The sequence below is a fragment of the Humulus lupulus genome, chromosome 5 (genome assembly GCF_963169125.1).
Source record: "Humulus lupulus chromosome 5, drHumLupu1.1, whole genome shotgun sequence".
In the NCBI taxonomy this organism is placed as follows: Eukaryota; Viridiplantae; Streptophyta; class Magnoliopsida; order Rosales; family Cannabaceae; genus Humulus; species Humulus lupulus.
Genome location: NC_084797.1, coordinates 195664922 through 195685979, shown reverse-complemented (window position 1 = coordinate 195685979; position 21058 = coordinate 195664922). Strand labels below are relative to the sequence as shown.

General features: G+C 34.1%; 1 protein-coding gene and 1 non-coding gene across 2 annotated transcripts; both read right to left on the bottom strand.

Annotated features, from left to right (window-relative positions):
• Nucleotides 1-764: 764 nt before the first annotated feature.
• Nucleotides 765-1718, bottom strand: LOC133779824 (uncharacterized). Its single transcript, XM_062219727.1, has 2 exons — nucleotides 1550-1718; nucleotides 765-1027 (listed from the first exon to the last, which is right to left on the bottom strand). Exons 1-2 carry the CDS (start codon nucleotides 1716-1718, stop codon nucleotides 765-767), a joined length of 432 nt encoding a protein of 143 aa, XP_062075711.1.
• Nucleotides 1719-20270: 18552 nt separating this feature from the next.
• LOC133780979 (small nucleolar RNA R71) lies at nucleotides 20271-20377 on the bottom strand. The gene has a single exon (XR_009869780.1). It is a non-coding gene; the product is annotated as a small nucleolar RNA R71 (small nucleolar RNA).
• Nucleotides 20378-21058: the final 681 nt, after the last annotated feature.

The window sequence follows — 21058 nt, the reverse complement described above, 5'->3', positions numbered from 1 at the left end:
ACTTAGCTAGTAGGACCCCACTAATCTCATGGGCATAAGCTTGTTTAGTCTATGGGACCCCAAGTAATAATGGCCATTATAATAAGTGTATGTATTAAGTGTTATGATATGTCTTTACGTTTATTATGAAATTTATGTTTATGATTATGTGTTAGATTTTCCTTGCTGGGCATTAGGCTCATTCCTTTCTGTTTTATGTGCAGGAAAATAGCTTTAGAGGCGGTAAGATTCATGACGCTTAGAGGATGTGTATCGATGGTGAATGGAGTCAAGGGGCCGAGCGTTATTCGATTCGAGGATGTAGTCTCATTTTACCTTTTTTTATGGTTTTACATGTATTTTCCGCATTTTCTATGTAACTCTTTTCACTTTAAGTTATTTTTGTTTTAAAGACAATGGGTACCCATATCCTACTTAATTTTATGAAAGTAACCTTTGTTTCTACAAGTTTATAATAAATTATGGTATTTTCGCAAAATGTATGTTTTAGTAAGAATTTGTATGTATAGTTCGATAATGGTCCAAGAGTCTAGATTAGTGGGTCATTACATATGACAACTTCAAGAAGAGCCCCAAGACATACACATGGGACGACGACGTTCTTAAGTTCATGAGATGAGACAAGAAAAAAATATAAGAAGGCTTGGGGTGAATGGAACAAGATCTACTTCCACTTGTGCTTGAAGGATGGCGTTTCTTCTTTGGCCTACCTTGTTTCTTCTTTGGATGACCAACATGATTTTTTTGCGTGGGTGTTTTTACTTTTATTGTTTTGATGTCATGTGAACAATCCATTCTTCCTCATTACCATAAGGGTATATAGTTTTTGTATAAGATGACCTCCATGTCTCAATCTTATAGTATTCTGAACACAGAGAATAAAAGTTGACCCCTCTTTTAAGGATTTCAGATAGTTCATAAACACATGGAATACCAGTGATCTGAAACACACCACATGTGCATGTCTTATTCAAGATGTCGACTTCACCATTTAAGTCACCATCTAATACATGGAACTTATGCTTCCCTATTGCATAAGAAATCAAGAATCGAACTTTTTTAGCCATGTCCACCAAATCATTCTCGTAATTCGGTGCAAGAGTTGTAGTTTTTTTTTTTTTTGCGACTTTCTCTCCTATGACAATGATCTATCTTGAATTTAGCAACCATGTTCATAGTAATGTGGTGGTAGAAAACACCATGGTAGGCATTTGGGAAAATAGTTTCCAAGGCATGTGTAATACTAGCATGCCTGTCATATACAAAAGTCAAGTCCTCAACTTCCCCAATCACCTCCTTAGCTTTGACATGAAGTACATCCAAGATTCATGATTTTCAATATCCACAATCTCAAATGCAATTGGATACAGATGGTTATTTGCATCCAAAGCGATTGCACATTACATCTTCCCACCGCATTTTGTCTTTAAGAAAATGTCTTCCACACATAAGACAAGATGACATGTATGAAACCCTCTTCTACTAACTCCGAGTGAGAAAAAACAATATTTGAACTGATCATCCTCAGTGACAAAATCTGTCAACATACCAGGATTTTTTTGTTTGAGTGTGAACATGTATGACAATAACTTTTGGTAGGACGCTTCAAGTGTCCCCCTGACATACGTAAGATCCTTCTCTCGACATCTCCAAGCTTTTCCATATGTCAGGTCAATGCCATAATCATTCTTTATGTCTTCTCTTATGTTATTTTCCATGTACGCATTTGATCCAGTTTGATATTTTCTCTTTATGCAATGCCCAATATAACCCAAGGTGCATCTTGGCGGTGGCCTTTATGTCGGAGTTCAAGCGAGCAAGTGTGTTTATTGGTAAAACGAGTTATCTCGAACATATCAGATTTAGGCATTGTATTTCCCCTTAAATATCCACCCACAATCAGGATCCTTGCAGGTGATATACCAAACTTCACTACTTGACTTCTTCACCACAAACTCAAAGTTCTGCTTCATTGCATACAAGTGAGCCTTCGTCTTCAACTCCAACTTGTTCTCAAAAACCTTCCCAACTTCTATTACTCCACAACTTACTGCAGATGACGTGGGGATAACATAAGCAAGGCATGATATATCTTCAACATTATATGTCGAAGAATTCTATCTTTTTCCATCATCCTGTGTTTGTGGAAGACTACTCTCTGAGCCAAGAGTCTTGTATCCTTGGCTTTCTTGAAGTCTTGGTTTGGGTCATAAATGAACATTTTCCACTTGCTCCACATGTAGCATGGCTAACCGGTCCTTAGAATTATCATAAGAACTACTGCACCCCTTAACTCTTTCATCATCAACACCCAAATGGGCAACTGGATCGTCATTGACATAAGACTCGTACTCATACCCATCATCATATAGGCCATTTGTTTGGGGAAAAAAAGTTTCATTCTGACTAGGACCTTCGATGCATACACTTGTGTCAGGAGCTATTTGTGGAACCACCGTGCAAGATTGATCATGATAATCTGTGCTAACACTTCCTCTAGGAGATGGATCAAGAAAAGCAATGTCCTTTGCAATCGAAGTGACGTATAAAGGAACCCGATGTTTTAAGGACCTGGAATTGTCTAAAATAAGAGCATTCACTCCTTCATCATCCATGATTTCAATGAGATCTAAGAAAAAATCATTGCATGTAAACGAAACTTCCAACTTTAAGTCAAACAATGACTTATTCACTTTCAGCTTTGAAGACAACTTCTCAAATAATTCTGTGTAACCAACATCAATTGGTATGTGAATTATAGTGTTCAAACCACCTTTGAAATTTCATTTCTCTCCTTTCTATTCCCAAACATCATTGTAAGAAACAATTATATTAACTCTGGATCATGCGAATTTACACAAAATAAAAGCTTAAAAAAAAGTATATTGAATTTGATGCTTTACGATGGCCAACGATGGTAACCAGCTACTACTTGCAAAAACAATGCTTATGCGATGCTATTTTCAATGGCATCGAAACTGATAGAAGGCTAGCGATGTCGTGACGATGCTCATGCGATGCAATGACGATGCTAAGGCAAGAATAGAATGGTGGCATGTATTGTGATGGTAGTACGATGCCGTTATGATGCTCATACCAACTTAAAGCGCATCGTCACAACATCACAATACCATCGATAATGCATCACAAATAACTGCCACATTCTATTCTCGTTTTAGCATCGGCATTGCATCCTATGAGCATCGATTTGGCATCGCTAGCATTCTACGTTGCTTCTCAGAGGCTATCTAGCAACTTAACGTTATAACATCACATTTTCATCAAATTGGCATTGCATTTCCATCGTTAAACATAAATATTGGCATATCTTTCAAATCTGAAGAACAAATAAAAAATTCAGAAAAAAAATACCACAATTAACACCAGAACAGTTCGAAACTAGTATATAACTATGGCATCGCATATTCATAAGTAGATAGAATGAGAGAATACTTACTCATGAATTTTTCTCTTGAAAAACGGAAAGGATGATAATTTCTTCAGAGTAAATGTTACTATTAGATCCAACCAAAACACAATGATGCGTTGAGTTGAGTATGCTTCGACTTATAGACAATAGGTACTGCAATTTTTAGCAGGTGGGGTGCGTTAGTGGATGGAGAAGGGAGAGAGAAAGAAGGAAGTGTGTTAGATGTTAACTGTTGACCAACAATTTGGCCAATGACACTGAGTCAACTAAACGATATAAAATGAGAACTGAACTTTAAAATTATAAACGACACATGAATTTTATAGTGGTTCGACCCTAGAATGGTAATAGCCCACGTCCAATTTAGTACTTTTATTTATGTAGAAATCCCAAACCCCCGATCAGATGAATAGGATCAAATGAGTTTCATGAGTTTGAGAGAATACAAGAACTGTATAAAAGCACTTGAAATAATGAATTCTCTCTAGATTAAAGAATTACAACGTAAGAAATAACAATTCACTACGACCTCTATTTTTAGGCTTAGGAGTGTACATAAATGAGTCTTGGGCCTTACACGATTCATGTAATATATGTTTATAAAATAATACAAGATAACTAAAGATCTAATAAATATTTAGTTTTAACTAACTCTAAGCATCTTTTGCGTATTTTTTGACCAGCCCTGGTCGAGTATGCATCGACCAACCTGGTGAACAATTGCTTGAAGAGCATTTGAATAAATCTAACTTAGGAGACAAAAAGACTCCCTAAACCCTTTCCTTGTTTCTTGGTCGAGGGTCAACCAGACTCTGGCTGACTAGGACGTCGTTTGTGCTACCACGTGTCTTAATTCCTTGCCATGTCATCAAGCCATTTTTTGGGTGACACATTAGCAACGGGAAATTTTCAATGAAATGGACATTTTTGTCCAAAATAAGGTCAGGAGCACATTTATGGGAGGAGTATTTATGTTGGCATATTAAAAAATTTCAACATTTTAGGATACATATACCATGAAATTTCCCTACCATTAACCGTCAAGCAAGAAATAAATCTTTAAAATAATATTTTCGAAGAAGAAAATCATATATCTTAACCAAATTAACATACATCTCAATATAAAATAGATATAACAACAATGTAAAAATATAGAATATATTTAACTAATATTTATAATTAGACTATTTTACTCCATTTAAAAAATTAGAGGCATTTTCTTATTTACCACAAAATTTAACCATTAGTGTTTGTCAAAAAAAATATATTAGTGACATTTGTGGGAAAAATTTTCTCAACCCTTCACAAATTCACAAAAGTTGGCAATTTTCTCACTGATGATATATATTTTGTTGGAAAATAAGCATGTGATATTGCTTATAAATAAAATAAATTGACAATAACCATAAACATATATTGTGAGAAATAGAGATGAAAAGACTACAATTATATTAAAATAAAAGAAAGTACATGTATTATAAATATCAGTCCTTAAAACAGTTAAGACATTTGTCTCCCATGATAAAACGGTCTATGAGCAGTAGCTAAGCAATTTGCTTCTACTCCCAACGGGCTGATTAATGTCTAAGATGCATGTGTTTTTGCTCCATTCACAATAATTTGCACCTCCTATGTGCTCAAGAAAGAGGCTCCTTTCTTATCAACTTACCAAGCTAAGGATATGAAATTATATATATATACCCATTTGAAAGGGTACTCAAAGTTATGTGTGGGACTAACACAAATCCCATTATTTTTCCTTATCATCTTGCCTACTTCGGGTGAAAATTTTCTCATTCACTCTATAACCTTTTTGAACATATTAACACTTGATTTTTATGTACTCAGGAGAAGAACACAAATCTTTAAAGAGATCTTACTAATGACAAGTGAGTCTCAATAAAATGTTACTTTAACTTTCCAACATATTTTACATAAAGAATTATTTTTCCTGTTTATGTATTTTTTGTAAAAATATTCCCTTGTTATAAGTCAATTACTAAATTTTTATGTAGATTCTATATATACATTAATATGTCGTGGTGTACCTTAACATTAGTATTTTTTTTTTCAAAAGAAAAAACAACAAACATGTGACAAATGGTTTTAAAATTACCTTGTATCACATTTCATGTATGGAGAATGTTAAAATACTTTTAAATCTTTTTAAGGTAATCGGATCATAATTATATGTAAATTTTTTAAGGATAGATAATATTTATGAGGTTTTTCAGACCGGAAAGATTTTGAATAAGTTTCCCATAGCACCTACATTTTTCCAAATATCTTATACAAGACTTATAATAGTTGGTAAACACAGAGGATATTTCTATATTCAGAATGAGCAAAAATGTATTTGTTTGTATAGGAGAGAAGTGCCTTAAATAGGCATCTTAGTTACAAGAAGGTGTAACACACCAAAATTCCCTAAGTAACAACCTAGCTAAACTTGTTAGAGAAAATAATAGAATATAGTTAGGGATAAATAACTAACTTAAAATCTAATATCTCCCCTCAAAATGGAGTGTATCAATTTTTTACACCCATCTTGGTTACAATATCATGAAAAGAACTAGGGAATAAAGCTTTGGTGAAGATATCGGCTAGGTTGCTCTTGGAAGGGACATGACTCATCTTGAGTACTCCTTGTGTAACTTTCTCTCATACGATGTGGCAGTCTATGTCGACTTGTTTGGTGCGCTCATGGAAAATTGGATTTTCAAATAAGTGAACAGAAACATTGTTGTTGCAATACATGGTTTTTGGTAGAGGATCTTGAATGCCAAGATCTTTTAGTATGGCGAGAACCCAAGTAATTTCACATGTGGCATTTTCCATGGCGCGGTAGTCCACTTCAGCAGATGAACGAGAGACTATGGTTTGTTTCTTTGACTGCCAAGAGATTAAGGAGTGGCCTAAAAAAACACAATAACCAGAAACAGGGCGTCTAGTGTCTTGACAACTTCCCTAATCAGCATCAGCAAAGGATTTGAGATGGAGGTCAATATTGTTGGAAGAGAAAAAAAAGTCTTTGACTAGGAGTACGTTTGAGGTATAGAAGTATTCGTTGAGCTGCCAACAAGTGGGGAACTCTAGGAGAAGCAAGGTATTGGCTTAAGTGTTTCATGACAAAGGAGATATCTGACCAAGTTATAGGTAAATAGATTAGCTTACCAATGAGACTTCAGTAAGTAGTGGGATTTGGTAACTCATCACCCAGTGCTATGTTTGAGATTAGGTTTTATTGGTGTTGAAATTGGTTTGGTACGAAGATATCCAGTGTCATTTAGAATTTGTAAAACAAAAGGCCTTTTAGAAACATAAATACCTTTATTGGTGCAACCAATTTCAAGTCCAAGGAAGAACCTAAGAGGGCCTAGATCCTTGAGTTTGAATTTTGAATTCAAAGAGTGTTTAAACTCTTGAATGGCTATGTCATTATTGCTAGCAATCAAAATGTCATCAACATATAATAATAATGCCAAAAAGTCCCTTTTTTGTTCCTAATGAATAAGGAATGATATGAAGGAGATTGAAAGAAACCTTGTTGTAATAGAGCGTGACTAAGCTTATCATACCATTGCTTTGATGCTTGTTTGAGTCCATAAAGACTCTTTTGTAGTTTGCAAACTGATTTTTTGGGTAGGGAAGTTATGTTGGGGTAACCTTTGGGAATAGTCATGTAAACATCCTCATTGAGGTCACCATGGAGGAAGGCATTATCAATGTCCATTTGATGTAAGGACCATTGTTTCATTGCAGCAAGTGCTAAGAGAATTTTAAGAGTGTTAAACTTTGCAACATGAGCATAAGTGTGAGTGTAATCAATGCCATGCTTTTGTGTATAGCCTTTGGCAACGAGTCGAGCTTCATAATGATAAATAATACCATTGGGTTTATATTTTATTTTGTAGACCCATTTGCATGCTACTGTTATATTCAGGAGGAAGAGATGTTATAATCCAAGTTTTGTTAGCTTCTAAGGCATCCAATTCAGTTTTCATGGCTTGTTGCCATTTAGGATGTTTAGATGCCTCAGAAATATTTTGAGGTTTTGAATATGTATTGGCTGCAAGTATGACAACTTTGAAAGGTGGAGTTGAAGAAGTATATGATTGACAATTGTAGTCTTCGAAATGAGATGGGGCTACTGATTGTCGATCAGCTCTGGTGATTGCAGTAGGAGCATGTTGAAGAGTATCATTATTGGTATCATGTGAAGGAAATAAGGTTGTATATTTTGAGCTCTCCAAATTTGAAATAGATTTGGCAGTAGGTTATATGTTTTGAGGGAAGAAATTGTTTAGAATTTCATGAGAAAGGGAGTGAACAAAAGGGAAAGTTGTTTCATGAAATATGACATCCCTAGAATGTATTATTTGATTTGTGGTAATAACAAAAAGAGAATAGGCTTTCATACCCTCGAGGTAGCCAATGAAGACGTAGGCTCTTGATCTTTGGGAGAATTTATGTCTATGTTTGTCTAAAGTAGATGCATAAACTAAGCACCCAAAACTTCTTAAGTGTGTATAATTTTGTTCTTTTTGAAAAAGAACTTCAAATGATATTTTTTCTTTAAGAAGTATGGAGGGTGTGTGATTAATGAGGTAAGTGGCTGTTTTGATTAAATAAGCCCAATAAACAAGAGGCAAATGAGATCGAAAGATGAGTGCTCTTGCCACATTTAAAAGGTGTTGATGTTTCCTTTCAACAACTGAGTTTTGTTGGGGTCTATCAACACAAGAGTGGTGTTGAATGATACCATTTGTGGCATAAAATGCAACAAGATTTAGTTCAGGGGCATTATCACTTCCGAAAAATTTAATGGTTGTAGAAAATTGAGTTTGAATGAGGTGAAAAAAATGTGGAGTAATATCTTTCACATCAGATTTGTTCATTAGCATATAAGTCCATGTATATCTTGATTTGTCATCTACAATTGTTAAAAAATACTTGTAGCCTTCTATACTTGGCATATGAAAAGGACCCCAAATATCTAAGTGGATGAGATCAAACACAGCAGTAGAAAAATGGTTTTGAGATTGAAATGGAAGTCGTTTTCGCTTGGCAAGAGAACATATAGAGCATATTGAAGAATTATGTTGCTGAAATGAACAAGAAAACTTTTTATTGAGCTTATTCGTGATAAGCAAAGAAGGATGACCAAAGCGTATATTGTGGGATTTTATGCCCTAATTAAAACTCAAATTATTTGTAATCTCATTTTATTATCAATAAAAGAATAAAAATCATTTTTTTGACTTGGTCAATCACTTTGCTCACATATTTTATTTTCAAGATTATTTGTTTAATATAAACTTCTATTAAATCCCGAGCATATAGCTAATCATATTTATAGTGATGTAATCACAGTGGAATGTAAATATGATTATATGTTCAAAATAAGTGTAACGCCCCAAACTCCAGGGACCGTTACGGTGTGCCTTGTAAACAGTGCTAAACTCGCTAATCGAGTCATTTGGCCAAAATCGTGAACTATGACTAGCGGTTTAGGGATTAAAAACTTCGGTTAAGATGTAACGTTTCACTAGAACGTTTAATACATACATTGGGATCCCGAAAATAAAGTTTCAGAGTCTATTACAGAAAAAATTTACAGCAGGCTGTTCTAAGCGGCAAAACGGGGTTCAACCCTAGTTCCACTTTAAACCTCGGCCGTGACGGACAAGCAGCTGCATATGTACACGTCATCACCTAAGCTCTTCAACTCAAGGATGGTCCAGCTTCCTCTTGCCTTTACCTGCACCACGTAGCACCTGTGAGCCGAAGCCCAGCAAGAAACACAATATAACATGATATAATATCAACTATAACCATAGCAACCATTCGGAACCAACGGTCCATACAGATAGGTGACAATAGCCAAAAGTCACAATAATGAGCATCGCTCCCTCTAGCCATGTGATGATAGGGTCACCAGGGATCAACTGATAAGTGATTCTTTCATAAGCTCGATTAGGACAGGTGCAAGGTGATTAGTCACCAACATAACCTTCCTCACGACTCTAGAGTCGAAACTATGGACAACGTCCCTTAGCCATGTGACAAACGGTCACCGGGGTCATATACCTTGGTTGAAATCATCTGGTCTTAGACCAGGCAAGCGCTTATAGTTCTCATTGACCTTCCGGTCGGTCCAGCATTAATACCCCATATGAGTCATTCAATGCCGACCTTGATTAGATCTAGTCTTTAATCGGCCCAGCGTTCACAACGCACTGCCACTTCTGACCCTTGGGTCGGTAAAACGCGACCAGTGCTCAGCCCGTGGTGAACTTAACTGATAAGTCAAAGCTTCACAGATGAATCTGACACCATTGTCGATTCTGACTAATAAGTCAGCGCCATACACAGGTAAGCCATGCCACCAAACATATATCACATGTTCAATATCCATAAACAAGGTATTCAGCATGCTTACTTAACAGATATTAATACGATTAGGACTATGCATTAGCACAGAGGCTCAAGCTCTGAATGATATCGCACCCAGTATACAAAGTATGTCCTAATCACATGTTTCTTATGCATCATATGCAATATATTCAACAATCCAACACGCACCAATAACAGCCATGCATGTCACGTTTAATAGTCAACTAACATGCATCAAGAATAGCCATGCATGTCATACATAATAATCAACCGACATGCATCAATAATAACCACGCATGTCATACTCAGTGATCAACCAACATGCATCATAATAGCCATGCATGTCATATATACACAGGGTGCAGTTTTCTTACCTCAAAGTCGAGCTAGAACGATTTAAAGAACGACCCTTGAGAACGATCAACCTTTAGTCCTTTAGCAGTCACCTAGTCATAACCAAATATAAGGTATCATCAATAAAAATGATCACTGAGGGTTCCCAAACCAAATCCCAGCCCCCGAGACATCAAATACTACTCAACCGGGTACTAGGTCCAACCCCGAGGCCTATGGTTTGAATCCCCAAGCTAAAAACCACATTTTAGCAAAATTGGCCTTAAGGGCCGCGGCCCTCCCCTGCTGCGTCGCGGCGCGCCTTCAAACAGAAAGGCTCCCCCCTGCTAGACGCCAAGGGCCGCGGCGCACCACAGCTGCGCCGCGGCACCCAGCCCAGAACAGCCAAAACACCCACGCACGAACCCAATTTTCCCCTGTGTTCTTTCCTCTCAAACCAGTCCTTCAAACCATCTCTAATCCTCCTTCAAACACACAATTAAACCCCCAAATAACACCCATAGCTCACCCTCATCAAATCCCAATCAAACCAACACAAAAACTCCCTTTGATTCCCTTTTCCCACATAAAAACCATGAACTGAAAACTAAAAGGGAAAATAGAGTAACACCTGAAACCAAAGGCTAAAGCTCACCTCAAACACAGTTTTGAATCCCCTTTAATGGCTGAAACAAGTCCCCTAGCTGCCACCTTTGATTTCCTAGCTTGAAACCTCTCCTAGAACTCAAGAACACCAAAGGAGAGAGAAGGGAGGAAAGTGTACGGGAAGGAAAGAAGAGGAGAACTCTGTTTTGTTCTGTTTTAATCTACCACTTTCTACAGCCAACAGCCACTAGGGTCATATATATCCACCCCTAAATGACCAAATTACCCTTGTGTCATCTAAAGCCTCTAAAACCAATTCAAGGGTAGAATTGGTACTTTCCACTTATCCCGTTAATCATAATTAACGCTTCCCAATTCTCGCTAATCTCAATATTCTCAAATTCCAATAATTCATATCCCGTTACCCTAAAATCCCCGGTAACGCTATAATCATTAATATCACCCCGAGACTCACCCCGAGCCCCGAACTTAAACTCGTTATGACTAGACCGAACACTTACATCTCATGATCGTCTCATGTCGAATAGCTCGAACCAATCCACCTTATAATGTGGCTATATTAATTAATCACAACCATGCACCCAAAATATACATTTACGCCCACAGTGGCCAAATTACCAAAATACCCTTATTATAATAAATACTCACATATGCATGCATTCACCATCATATAATAATATAATTCACATAAACATGCATATAATCATTAAATACTATAATAAATCAATTATGGCCCTCCCGGCCTCCTAATCAAGGTCCTAAACCTTATTAGGAAATTTGGGCATTACAATAAGTTAGTCCTAAGATTAGTCAGTGCACAAGATTTACATTGACTTGCCAATCTACGTATGATCTACTTACACATTGTAGTGTTATGTTCTTTCCAGAACATTAACGAAGTAGATAAGATCGGATGTATTTGTTACATCGGACATGACCAATATTGACAGTTGATAAGATAAGTAAACATACCGTTATTATCTATTCTAGTCATATCATACAATTGATCATAGGTCAATTCAATCTCAATTCTGAGTGGCTAGTATTCTAACTGATTGTATTATTTGAGTTCTTTGACTTGTTCGTTACCAGCTTACCCTACGGACCAGCCCATACTTGCATCTTGGGAACTCGGTAGTATAATTGAGTGGGAGTGTTAATCATAGATATGAACATCTATATCTTCTGATGAAGAAGTGAAACGATGGTTTCCTTTTAGTTTGGTTCAAGGTGTTAAATGATAGAGATCTCATTTCAGTAATTAAATTAGTTTACTGAAATATCATTTACAAGGAACTAAGTGTTTTAAGGATAAAATACAATGAGAGGTAAACTGGTATTTTAGTCCTATCTCATTGTAGACCGTCTATAGAGGATTGAGTGACAATTATGGTTGTAACAATGGATAATTAATAGCGTATCTATATTTTTTTATAGAGTGTTCTATGAATTCAAGAGTGCAATTCCGAGTCTATAGTAGAGTTACGAGGAATTAATAAGTTAGTAAATTTATTTGTTAGATTTATGATAACTTATTGGAGCTTGATTTCATAGGCCCGTGGTCCCCATTGTACATTGGATAAAATCATCTAGATAGTCTCAATTAATTGATTTAACTATCAATTAGAATTATCAAAGTTTACCAGGTCAATTTTAGATAGTTTCAAAGAGTAATGTAATTTAGAGAAGAAAAGAGAAATTATGGCAGATTTATTAATTAAGATAAATTAGTATCTAAATTAATAAATAAGTTTAAATCAATGTTCAAATTATAAATAATTAATTTGATAAAGGATTTAAATAATTATTTAATTAATTAAATCAATAGAAAATAATGCTGGCCTTGATTTTAAGTCCAATGAGCTTATAATCAAATGAGAAATTTCACGGGCCTAAAGCCCATGATAATTTCGACCTAGGGCTTCAAATTGGCTATTATTTTATTGATTTTTTAATTAAATTAAATTTCCTAATTGAGTCTATAAAAATAGTTCTTAGAAAGAAGTTGTAAAATCCTTTATTGGCATATTTGACAAAATTGACAAAATTAATTAAAGAAGTATTTTCGAAATTTGTAGTTTCCTATTTTGTTGAGAAATTTTTTCTAAAATTAGATTAGTCTATATATGTTAATAGAATAAATATATAATTTCCTATAAAATATTATCTTGTCTTAACTTTTGTATATATGGAAATTATTGGTATTTAATTATTGATCTGATTTGGTTGTCCAGAAACCGTGTACAGCTTGCAGAGATAATGTATAGATTGTTTCCTTATTTATTTAAGGAAACTGGGTTTAAAAACTGTCTAGGTTCAATGAATCTGTTTGAACGGATTGCCATTCTGTTTGAACAGATTATAACTTTCCTGCTTGGGAAGATTTTCCATTTATTGGCTGATTGGTTTCTAATTTGTTTTCCATGACCTAAAGGGATTCTAAAGGGTATATAATCATCCTTAGGTCGTTGGTTTTTTATCATCTTTCTTGGTGTATTATTTTTCAAATATTTTCAAGTTTTAGAGAGACTTTTTATTATGTGAAGAACTTGAGTCCAGCAAGTTCTTAATGATTTATTACAGTGTACTTCGATATTATTTTCTTTGTGCTACTTGTGCAGGTAGAACACACTTGGACATTGTTCATCAAGCTTCGGGAGAAGTCTTGTTCGTGAGTCACTTTTCGGGAGGAAAAGTGCAAGTGTTATGATTTGAAGGGAGTTCAAGATCTTAGCACTTCATAAATTTGATTAGGAGTTTAGATTACAACAGTTGCGAAAAATTCAAGAGAGAGTCTTTATTTGTATAAGTCAATTTGGTTTTGTAATCGTTTAGATATTCTTCTAATAAATTTCATTCTCTGGGCGTGGCCCCGTGGACTAGTAGCAATCTGCAAAGATTGCTGATACTACGTATAATTTCGTGTGTTCTTTACCTTATGTTCATTTTTATCTTCTCGTGATAAATTGTTTAAACATATCTGGTTTCTGTTCAAACAGTCTCTGTGTCTGTTTAAACATTTCTGTAACAGCTCAACAATTAATTATTTAAATTGAATAATTAAGTTGGTAATCATAAAAAACAAAATTTCAATTGGTATCAGAGCGGTTCACTAAACTCTTAGTGAGATCTTGTGGTTATTTTCCGTTTGATTTGTTTCGTGTGAAATGTCTTTCTTTGCAGAAGGTAGTTCAGTGTCTCGACCTCCATTGCTTAATGACTCAAACTATCCATATTGGAAAGTTAGGATGAGAGCTTTCATAAAATCTAAAGATGAGAAAAGCATGGAGAGAAATTTTTTCTGGATGGTCACCTCCTACTGAAAAAGGTGAAGATGGAAGCACAATTGTAAAATCTGAACTTATTTGGGATACAGAAGAAGAAAAATTATCTAGTTATAATAATAAAGCTCTTCACACCATATTTAATGGTGTTGGTGAAAGTTTTATAAAACTTGTTTCCACATGTGTCTCGGCTAAAGATGCTTGGACAATTCTTCAAACTCAGTTTAAAGGAACTGTAGATGTTAAAAGGTCTAGATTTATTATGTTACAAACTAGGTTTGATGACCTTAGGATGTCTGATTCTGGAACACTATCTGAATTTTATGAGAGATTATCTGATATTTCTAATGAGTATTTTGCACTTGCTGAGAAACTTGCTGATTCTGTTCTTGTTAGCAAAATCGTTCGAGTTCCTCCTGACAGGTTCAATGTTAAGCTCACTGCATTGGAAGAGGCAAAAAACTTTAGTACTATGAAAGTAGAAGAATTGATGGGGTCACTTCATACCTTTGAGTTAAATCAAAAGATTCATCAAAAAGACAAGCCAAGTACTTCCAAAGAGAAAGAGAAAACCATAGCTTTCAAAAGTACTGAAAAAGAAGTGTCAGATGATGAAGATGGTGATAATGAAATGGCAATGCTTGCAAATAATTTACAAAAATATATGAAAAAGATAGGAAATAATAAGTTCAATGGAAAGCTGTCAAAAGGTAATCATTCTTCTCTTAATCATTTTCAAACTAATAAAAAGGGTATTCAGTGCAGGGAATGTGAAGGATTTGGCCACATCCAGTCTGAATGTGCAAACACCTTGAAAAAGAACAAAAAATGTATGATTACTACTTGGAGTGATAATGACTCAGAAAGTAGTGAAGATGAGGAAGGTAATGTCGCTTTCACTTCTATTTTACCTGTTTCTAAATCTGAAAATGAAAAAATTGTTTGCTTGAATAATGTTACAAAAGATGAAGAAAATTCGGATAGTGATGAGTCTGAATTGAATGATGAGTCTTTGAGTGAATCTTACAAAAAGATGTATGGTTCATGGGTGAAAGTGCGTTCTGAAAATCGGTCATTGGTAAGCAAAAATAAAGAATTATCCTTTGAAATTAAACAACTTACTGACTTAAATGAAAATTTTGAAAAAGAAATAATTTCAAAAAATTTTGAAATTAATAAGTTGTCTAAAGATTTAGATACTCTTGAGAAAAGTGTTAGAATGCTTAATCTCGGTTCAACTGTTTTTGAGAATATACAGAATGCAGGTCAAAGAAGTCATGTGGGACTTGGTACTTCAAGTTCTCAAAAATCAAAGAAAACTGTCTTTATCTCGGGTGGGATGCTATCGTTTGATGTTCCTGTGTCATCCTCACTGAAATCTGTTGTATCCAGTACTCAGATTGTTCCAACATAAAGGACACAGTCAGCAGGTAAATCCAATGGTAAGTTTGAAAAATTCATTCCAATCTGTCATTTTTGTGGTAGGAAGGGTCATATTCGACCTAAGTATTTTACTCTAATGAATTTTGCCAAAAATGAATATTTTGATAAATTCAATTATTTTGATAATTTCAAAAGAGTAAAAAAGAATAATGTTCAATCAAGGAAAATATGCATAAAAAAGAATAATTGTTTTGCTGGTTTTACTAGTAAATATGATAGATCTGCTTCTTCATATTTTTGGTATTTTGACAGTGGTTGCTCAAGACATATGACAGGTGACAGGTCTATTCTTACAGACATAAAACCTATCATTGTGGATCTGTTACTTTTGGGAATGGAATTTAAGGTAATGTTCTTGGAATGAGTACTCTTAACTTTGAAGGGTTACCTAAAATCAAAAGAGTGTTACTTGTGGAAGGACTTAAAGCTAACTTGCTTAGCATAAGTCAAATTTGTGATCAAGGTTATACTGTTAACTTTGATAAAGAGAATTGTTTTGTTTTAAACAAGAATGGTGAGAATGTTCTTGAAGGTTTTAGATCTAATGACAATTGCTATACTCTTTTGCCTTCTATTATGTGTCAATCTGTTGTGAGAAATAACACTGATGTGTAGCATGCTAAAATTGGTCACGTAAATTTCAAAGCCTTGAAAAAAATTTCACATGCAAGGATTGTTCGTGGTTTACCTAAGCTAGGTAACGAATCTGATGGAAAGTGCAAGAGTTGTCAACTTGGCAAGCAATTAAAAATTACACATAAATGTATTTCTGACATAAACACTTCGAAAGTTTTAGAATTGCTTCACATGGATCTTATGGGTCCAATTCAAATTGAGAGTTTAAATGGGAAAAGGTATATTTTTGTTTGTGTGGATGATTTTTCTAGATATACTTGGGTGGATTTCTTGAAAGAAAAATCTGATACTTTTGATGCATTTAAAACTCTTTGCTTGAAAATAAAAGTTGAAAAAGATTGCAACATTGGAAAAATTGTTCGTATAAGAAGTGATCATGGTAAAGAGTTTGAGAATTCTGTCTATGATGATTTTTGTAAGTCTGCAGGTATTTCTCATGAGTTTTCAGCTCTCAAAACTCCTCAACAGAATGGAGTTGTAGAAAGGAAAAACCACACTCTTCAAGAAATGGCTAGAGTAATGCTAATTAGCAAAAAATTGACCAAACGGTTATGGGCAGAAGCAATTAACACTGCTTGCTATATCATAAATCGTGTTTTTCTCCATCCAGGTACATCTAAAACATCTTATGCAATTTGAAAAGGTAAGAAACCAAGTGTGGCTTACTTTCATGATTTTGGATGTGTTTGTTACATTTTGAGAGATAGATAAAATCTTGGTAAATTTGATTCTAGGAGTGATGAATGTGTTTTTATTTGATACTCCACTAACAGTAGGGCTTATCGTGTGTATAACATGAGAACCCAAACTGTAATGGAGTCGGCTAACGTTGTTATTGATGATGCCAGGGATTTTTCTGAGTTTTCTACTGAGGAAGAAACTGATAGGTTTATTGATGAACCTACTGAAAAACACGAAGAAGCTTGTGTCAGTGATACTACTGTTGCAACGTCTGGTCCATCTATTCCAACAGATCACGAATTCGATAAAATTGATTCTGGACAGACAGAAAATAAATTTCCAGATATTATTTCGGATGAAGTCCATTCATGGAATAAAATTCCTCATTTCGGTAAAATTAAGCATTTAACACAAAATGCCCTAAAATTTTCATTTTCCCTTAGGTTTATTATTTTTTACTAAACTTTAATTTTTATGAATGTATTTTATGCCCAAAATATATTTGCCATGGTTTTTCATTTTATTTTCCGAGATTTTTACCCGATCAGGGTTTTTGTGTCGGTCCAAAACCGAAAGTCTTATCTTGACTTTTAATTACAAAATTCATAATTTGGCTAGCAATAACTCATGGAAATAAATTCCAAATAAATATAATATTATTTAAAATAATATTCTTAACTCGGGGAAAAAAATCCTGACCCGAGTCGTTTAAAGGTACCCGAAATGCAGGACGTTACAAAGGCTGCCCGCGTGGCGCCTCTTGATTGAATGCGCCTGGGGACCGCAATTTCTGATCATTTTGGGTTAAAATAACAGTCCATCAACTTATCTTCCCTTATTTTACTCACACTCAAGCTTCATGAAAAGAATTAAATCCAAAAATAGTCATAATAACACTATAAATACTAATATTAAAATATAATTATATTTTATGTATTTATAACCCTAATTGTATTTATATTTTTCTTTTTAATCCCTTTTGAGACTCTATAAATAAGAGTTCATTTCATTAGTTTTGGATGTAATTTCTTAGAGTAAAGAAACTATATCAAAATTTCCTCTCACTTTTCTTCTCATATTTATTTATAGGATTTTTATGAGAATGATGTGCATAATGGTCTAATATTTCTTGGAAGGTTAGGGATGATCTCATATGCAAAGTGATGTTATTTATATTTTTGATTCAATATATGTGTCTTTAAAGTTTATACATTTGAGTAATTTATGTTCTTCTATCACCTTCTTCATCTTTATTTATTGTTGCTAATATTATATATAAAATTACTCATGTTTTTCTATGTATTTAAAGTTAGTATAAATAATATTAATTCTTAGTTTTATATTCAACCTTTTATTGCATTATGGTCTATTGGTATAGTGTCATTTTTAGATTTTTCATAAGATTAACATATTGCTTCCAAAGTAAGAACATATTTGCTCAAATATATTTTTGTGAAACATGCATGCACTTTAATGTTAAATCATCCAAATAAGTAGTTGAGATGTGAACTATTTGTTTGTGTAAATTTTATGAATCAAAGATCTAAATAGCTAAACAATGTATATGTGTGACTCTTGATGCCTTTCTATTCTCTAATCTGGATTACATCTTATTTTAATTTGCTTTATTTTACAATCAAATTCTCAAACCAAAAATCATAAATACATTTCCCTTTCATTATCTTTCACTAACCTCTTGTGTTTATTTTCTACTAATATTTTTGCTCTAAGTTACCTCTTTGTAAAATCGACCGCCCAATCTTTACTACAACCACCGCTTAGTGGAAGTCACGTTTGGGCGTTAATCAAATTTTAACGTCGTTGCCATGGAGGTAGTTTTTCAAGAGTTTTAGTAGAACTTTTACCAAGATGTTAGTAACTTTATTTGTATTTTTGTTGGTATGGATGTTTTGTTAGCATAGTGTTCTTCCACTTGTGTGTGTTGTATTTTTTTTATTTGCTAACTTTTAATTAGTTTGAATATTTAAAAAAAAACATTTAGTTATATATTTGAAAAAAAAATGGTAAAAGAAACAAACAAAAAAATTATACATATAAACATACATATAAATAAGTACATATATTTATTTTTTTTCTTTTTCTTTTCAGTTACCAAAAAAAATAAAAAAATTAGTCATCTAATTTTATTATCTTTTTTAGTTAATTCTAATTTCATTTCTTTTTCTTAATTTTTTTATTTTCTTTGTTTAATAAATATTTGTAAAAAAATAATAATATGATTGTTGTTTTATCTTTACTTCCTTAAAAAAAATTATATCTTTCTTGATTAATATTGCTTCCTCTCTTTATTTTATTTTTGTGTTGATTATTTTGTTGCTTTAGGTTCCTTAGTTTAGACTTTTATTTTTCTTTGCCTTAGTTTTCCTTAGAATTTAGGTTTTCCTTAAATAAATAAATAAATAAAAAGAAGCATAAAAAGTATAAAATTGTTCATAAAATTTCAATCATAAAATGCTTAGTATTGGGAACAATTGTGTATTATTACAAATTGGTAAAAACCGATATTGTTCTGTCTAGAAAGATTGGTTGTTAAATAAAATTTGTGATAGTGTTACCCTCCACACTTACCTGGGAACATTGGGGAGTTTTGTCTCAGACAAGTGTGGGTCTAAAGCAGTACATTGGCAACATTTCCAATCGTCCTGGGAACATTTCGAGCGTACACCTTTGCACTATTACATTTTTAAACTTATTACTATAAGAAAACCAAGCTTATTATGTCAAAATAAGCAATTTTACTGTGCTTAAAGATTATTTGGTCGAAAAGGTTTAACTTGTGATCCTCCATACTTACTCAGTAACCTCAAGGAGTTCTAGTAAGGCGTTGGAGATCCCCCTAAAACCTCCAACTCTACCTGGGGACAAGTTTAAAAAAAATAAAAAAAACATAAAATAAATTTAATTCTCATTTCTAAGAGTTAATGAATCATCACGAAGCTTCTAGTGAAACTTCTTCCAATTCATCCATTACTCCTTCTGAAACCCCTTCCACCATTCCTGCTTCTCCACACACCTTAGTTGGTAATAATTCATTTTCAATGCCTCACAATGATGAAATCCAACCAAGAACTCTCAATGACTACCTCCATCCTACTCGCACATCCATGCCTTCATGCATTAAATTCCCTCCTAATATGACCGCATTAGACTTTAAACATGGCATGATTCAACTCTTGCCCACATTTCATGGAATGGAAAACAAAAGTCCATACGTGCATATTCGAGAATTTGAGGAGGTAGTGACCACGCTCTATAACCGAGTTGAAAATGTCGATTATGTGTGACTAAAGTTCTTTCCCTTCTCCTTGAAGGACAAAACCAAAAGCTGGTTATATTATTTGAGACCTAGGTCTATTTGAACATGGGAGGAAATGACCAAAATTTTTTTTTTGAAACACTTCCCTAGCCATAATACCAACAGTCTAAGACGACAGATTTCCACATTTTCCCAAAAAGATAATGAAACTTTCTATCAAGTTTGGGAAATATTCAAAGATCTGTTAAATTAGTGCCCTCACTATAGCGTCCCAAATTTGCTAATAAGGCTTAGGGCCTTGATTAGCGTTCCTGGAGGGAAATAATTCATATATTGTATTAATTTGTTAATTTGATAAGTATGTGATTAGAAATGCATGTTTAGGTGAATTAAATATGCATGTGGGCCCCATTTGGTTGTTAGGGGTATATTTGTAATTTTAACCCGCTGAGGGCATAAATGCAATATTTGTATACATATTGTGATTGATACCACGTGTGAGTGGTGATATAATTGTGTTGCATGATCCGAGACAGTCCTAGGGAACAGTTTAGCCAGATAAGCACGGGTGAGAATAATTGGTGGTTAGTGGAACTTTGGTAACTTGGGTAACTATAGGTAACTCTTGGGGATAGTTGTTATAAGTGGAAATGTGGCATTCTTGCAAGAGGATAAGGAAAAGTCTAGGCTGCCCATGAGGATTAGTTAGAATCTAAGTTAGAAGGGAGGGCAATTGGGTCTTTTGGCTTAGTTAGTAGATAGGCTTTGGCTGAGGAAAGGTTTGGTACGTTTCTCTCATTTTTGGCTTAAACATGGGTTATTTTTGGGAACTCTAGAGAGAACCATAAACCAAAAAGGAAGGACCTCTGATTTTTGTGGGATCAAGTGGAGAATCAATCCAAGGAAGCTAGAGGTTGTTCTACATATTTGAGGTAAGGATTTTAAGTGGTT

Bases quoted from the DNA above. Each gene is read 5' to 3' on its own strand.
- LOC133779824 (XM_062219727.1), bottom strand. From the start codon at position 1,718: ATGGAAAATAACATAAGAGAAGACATAAAGAATGATTATGGCATTGAC. The intron at 1,028-1,549 runs GTATGTTGACAG...CTTATGCAATAG, and splicing joins ACTCAAACAAAAAAATCCTG to GGAAGCATAAGTTCCATGTA.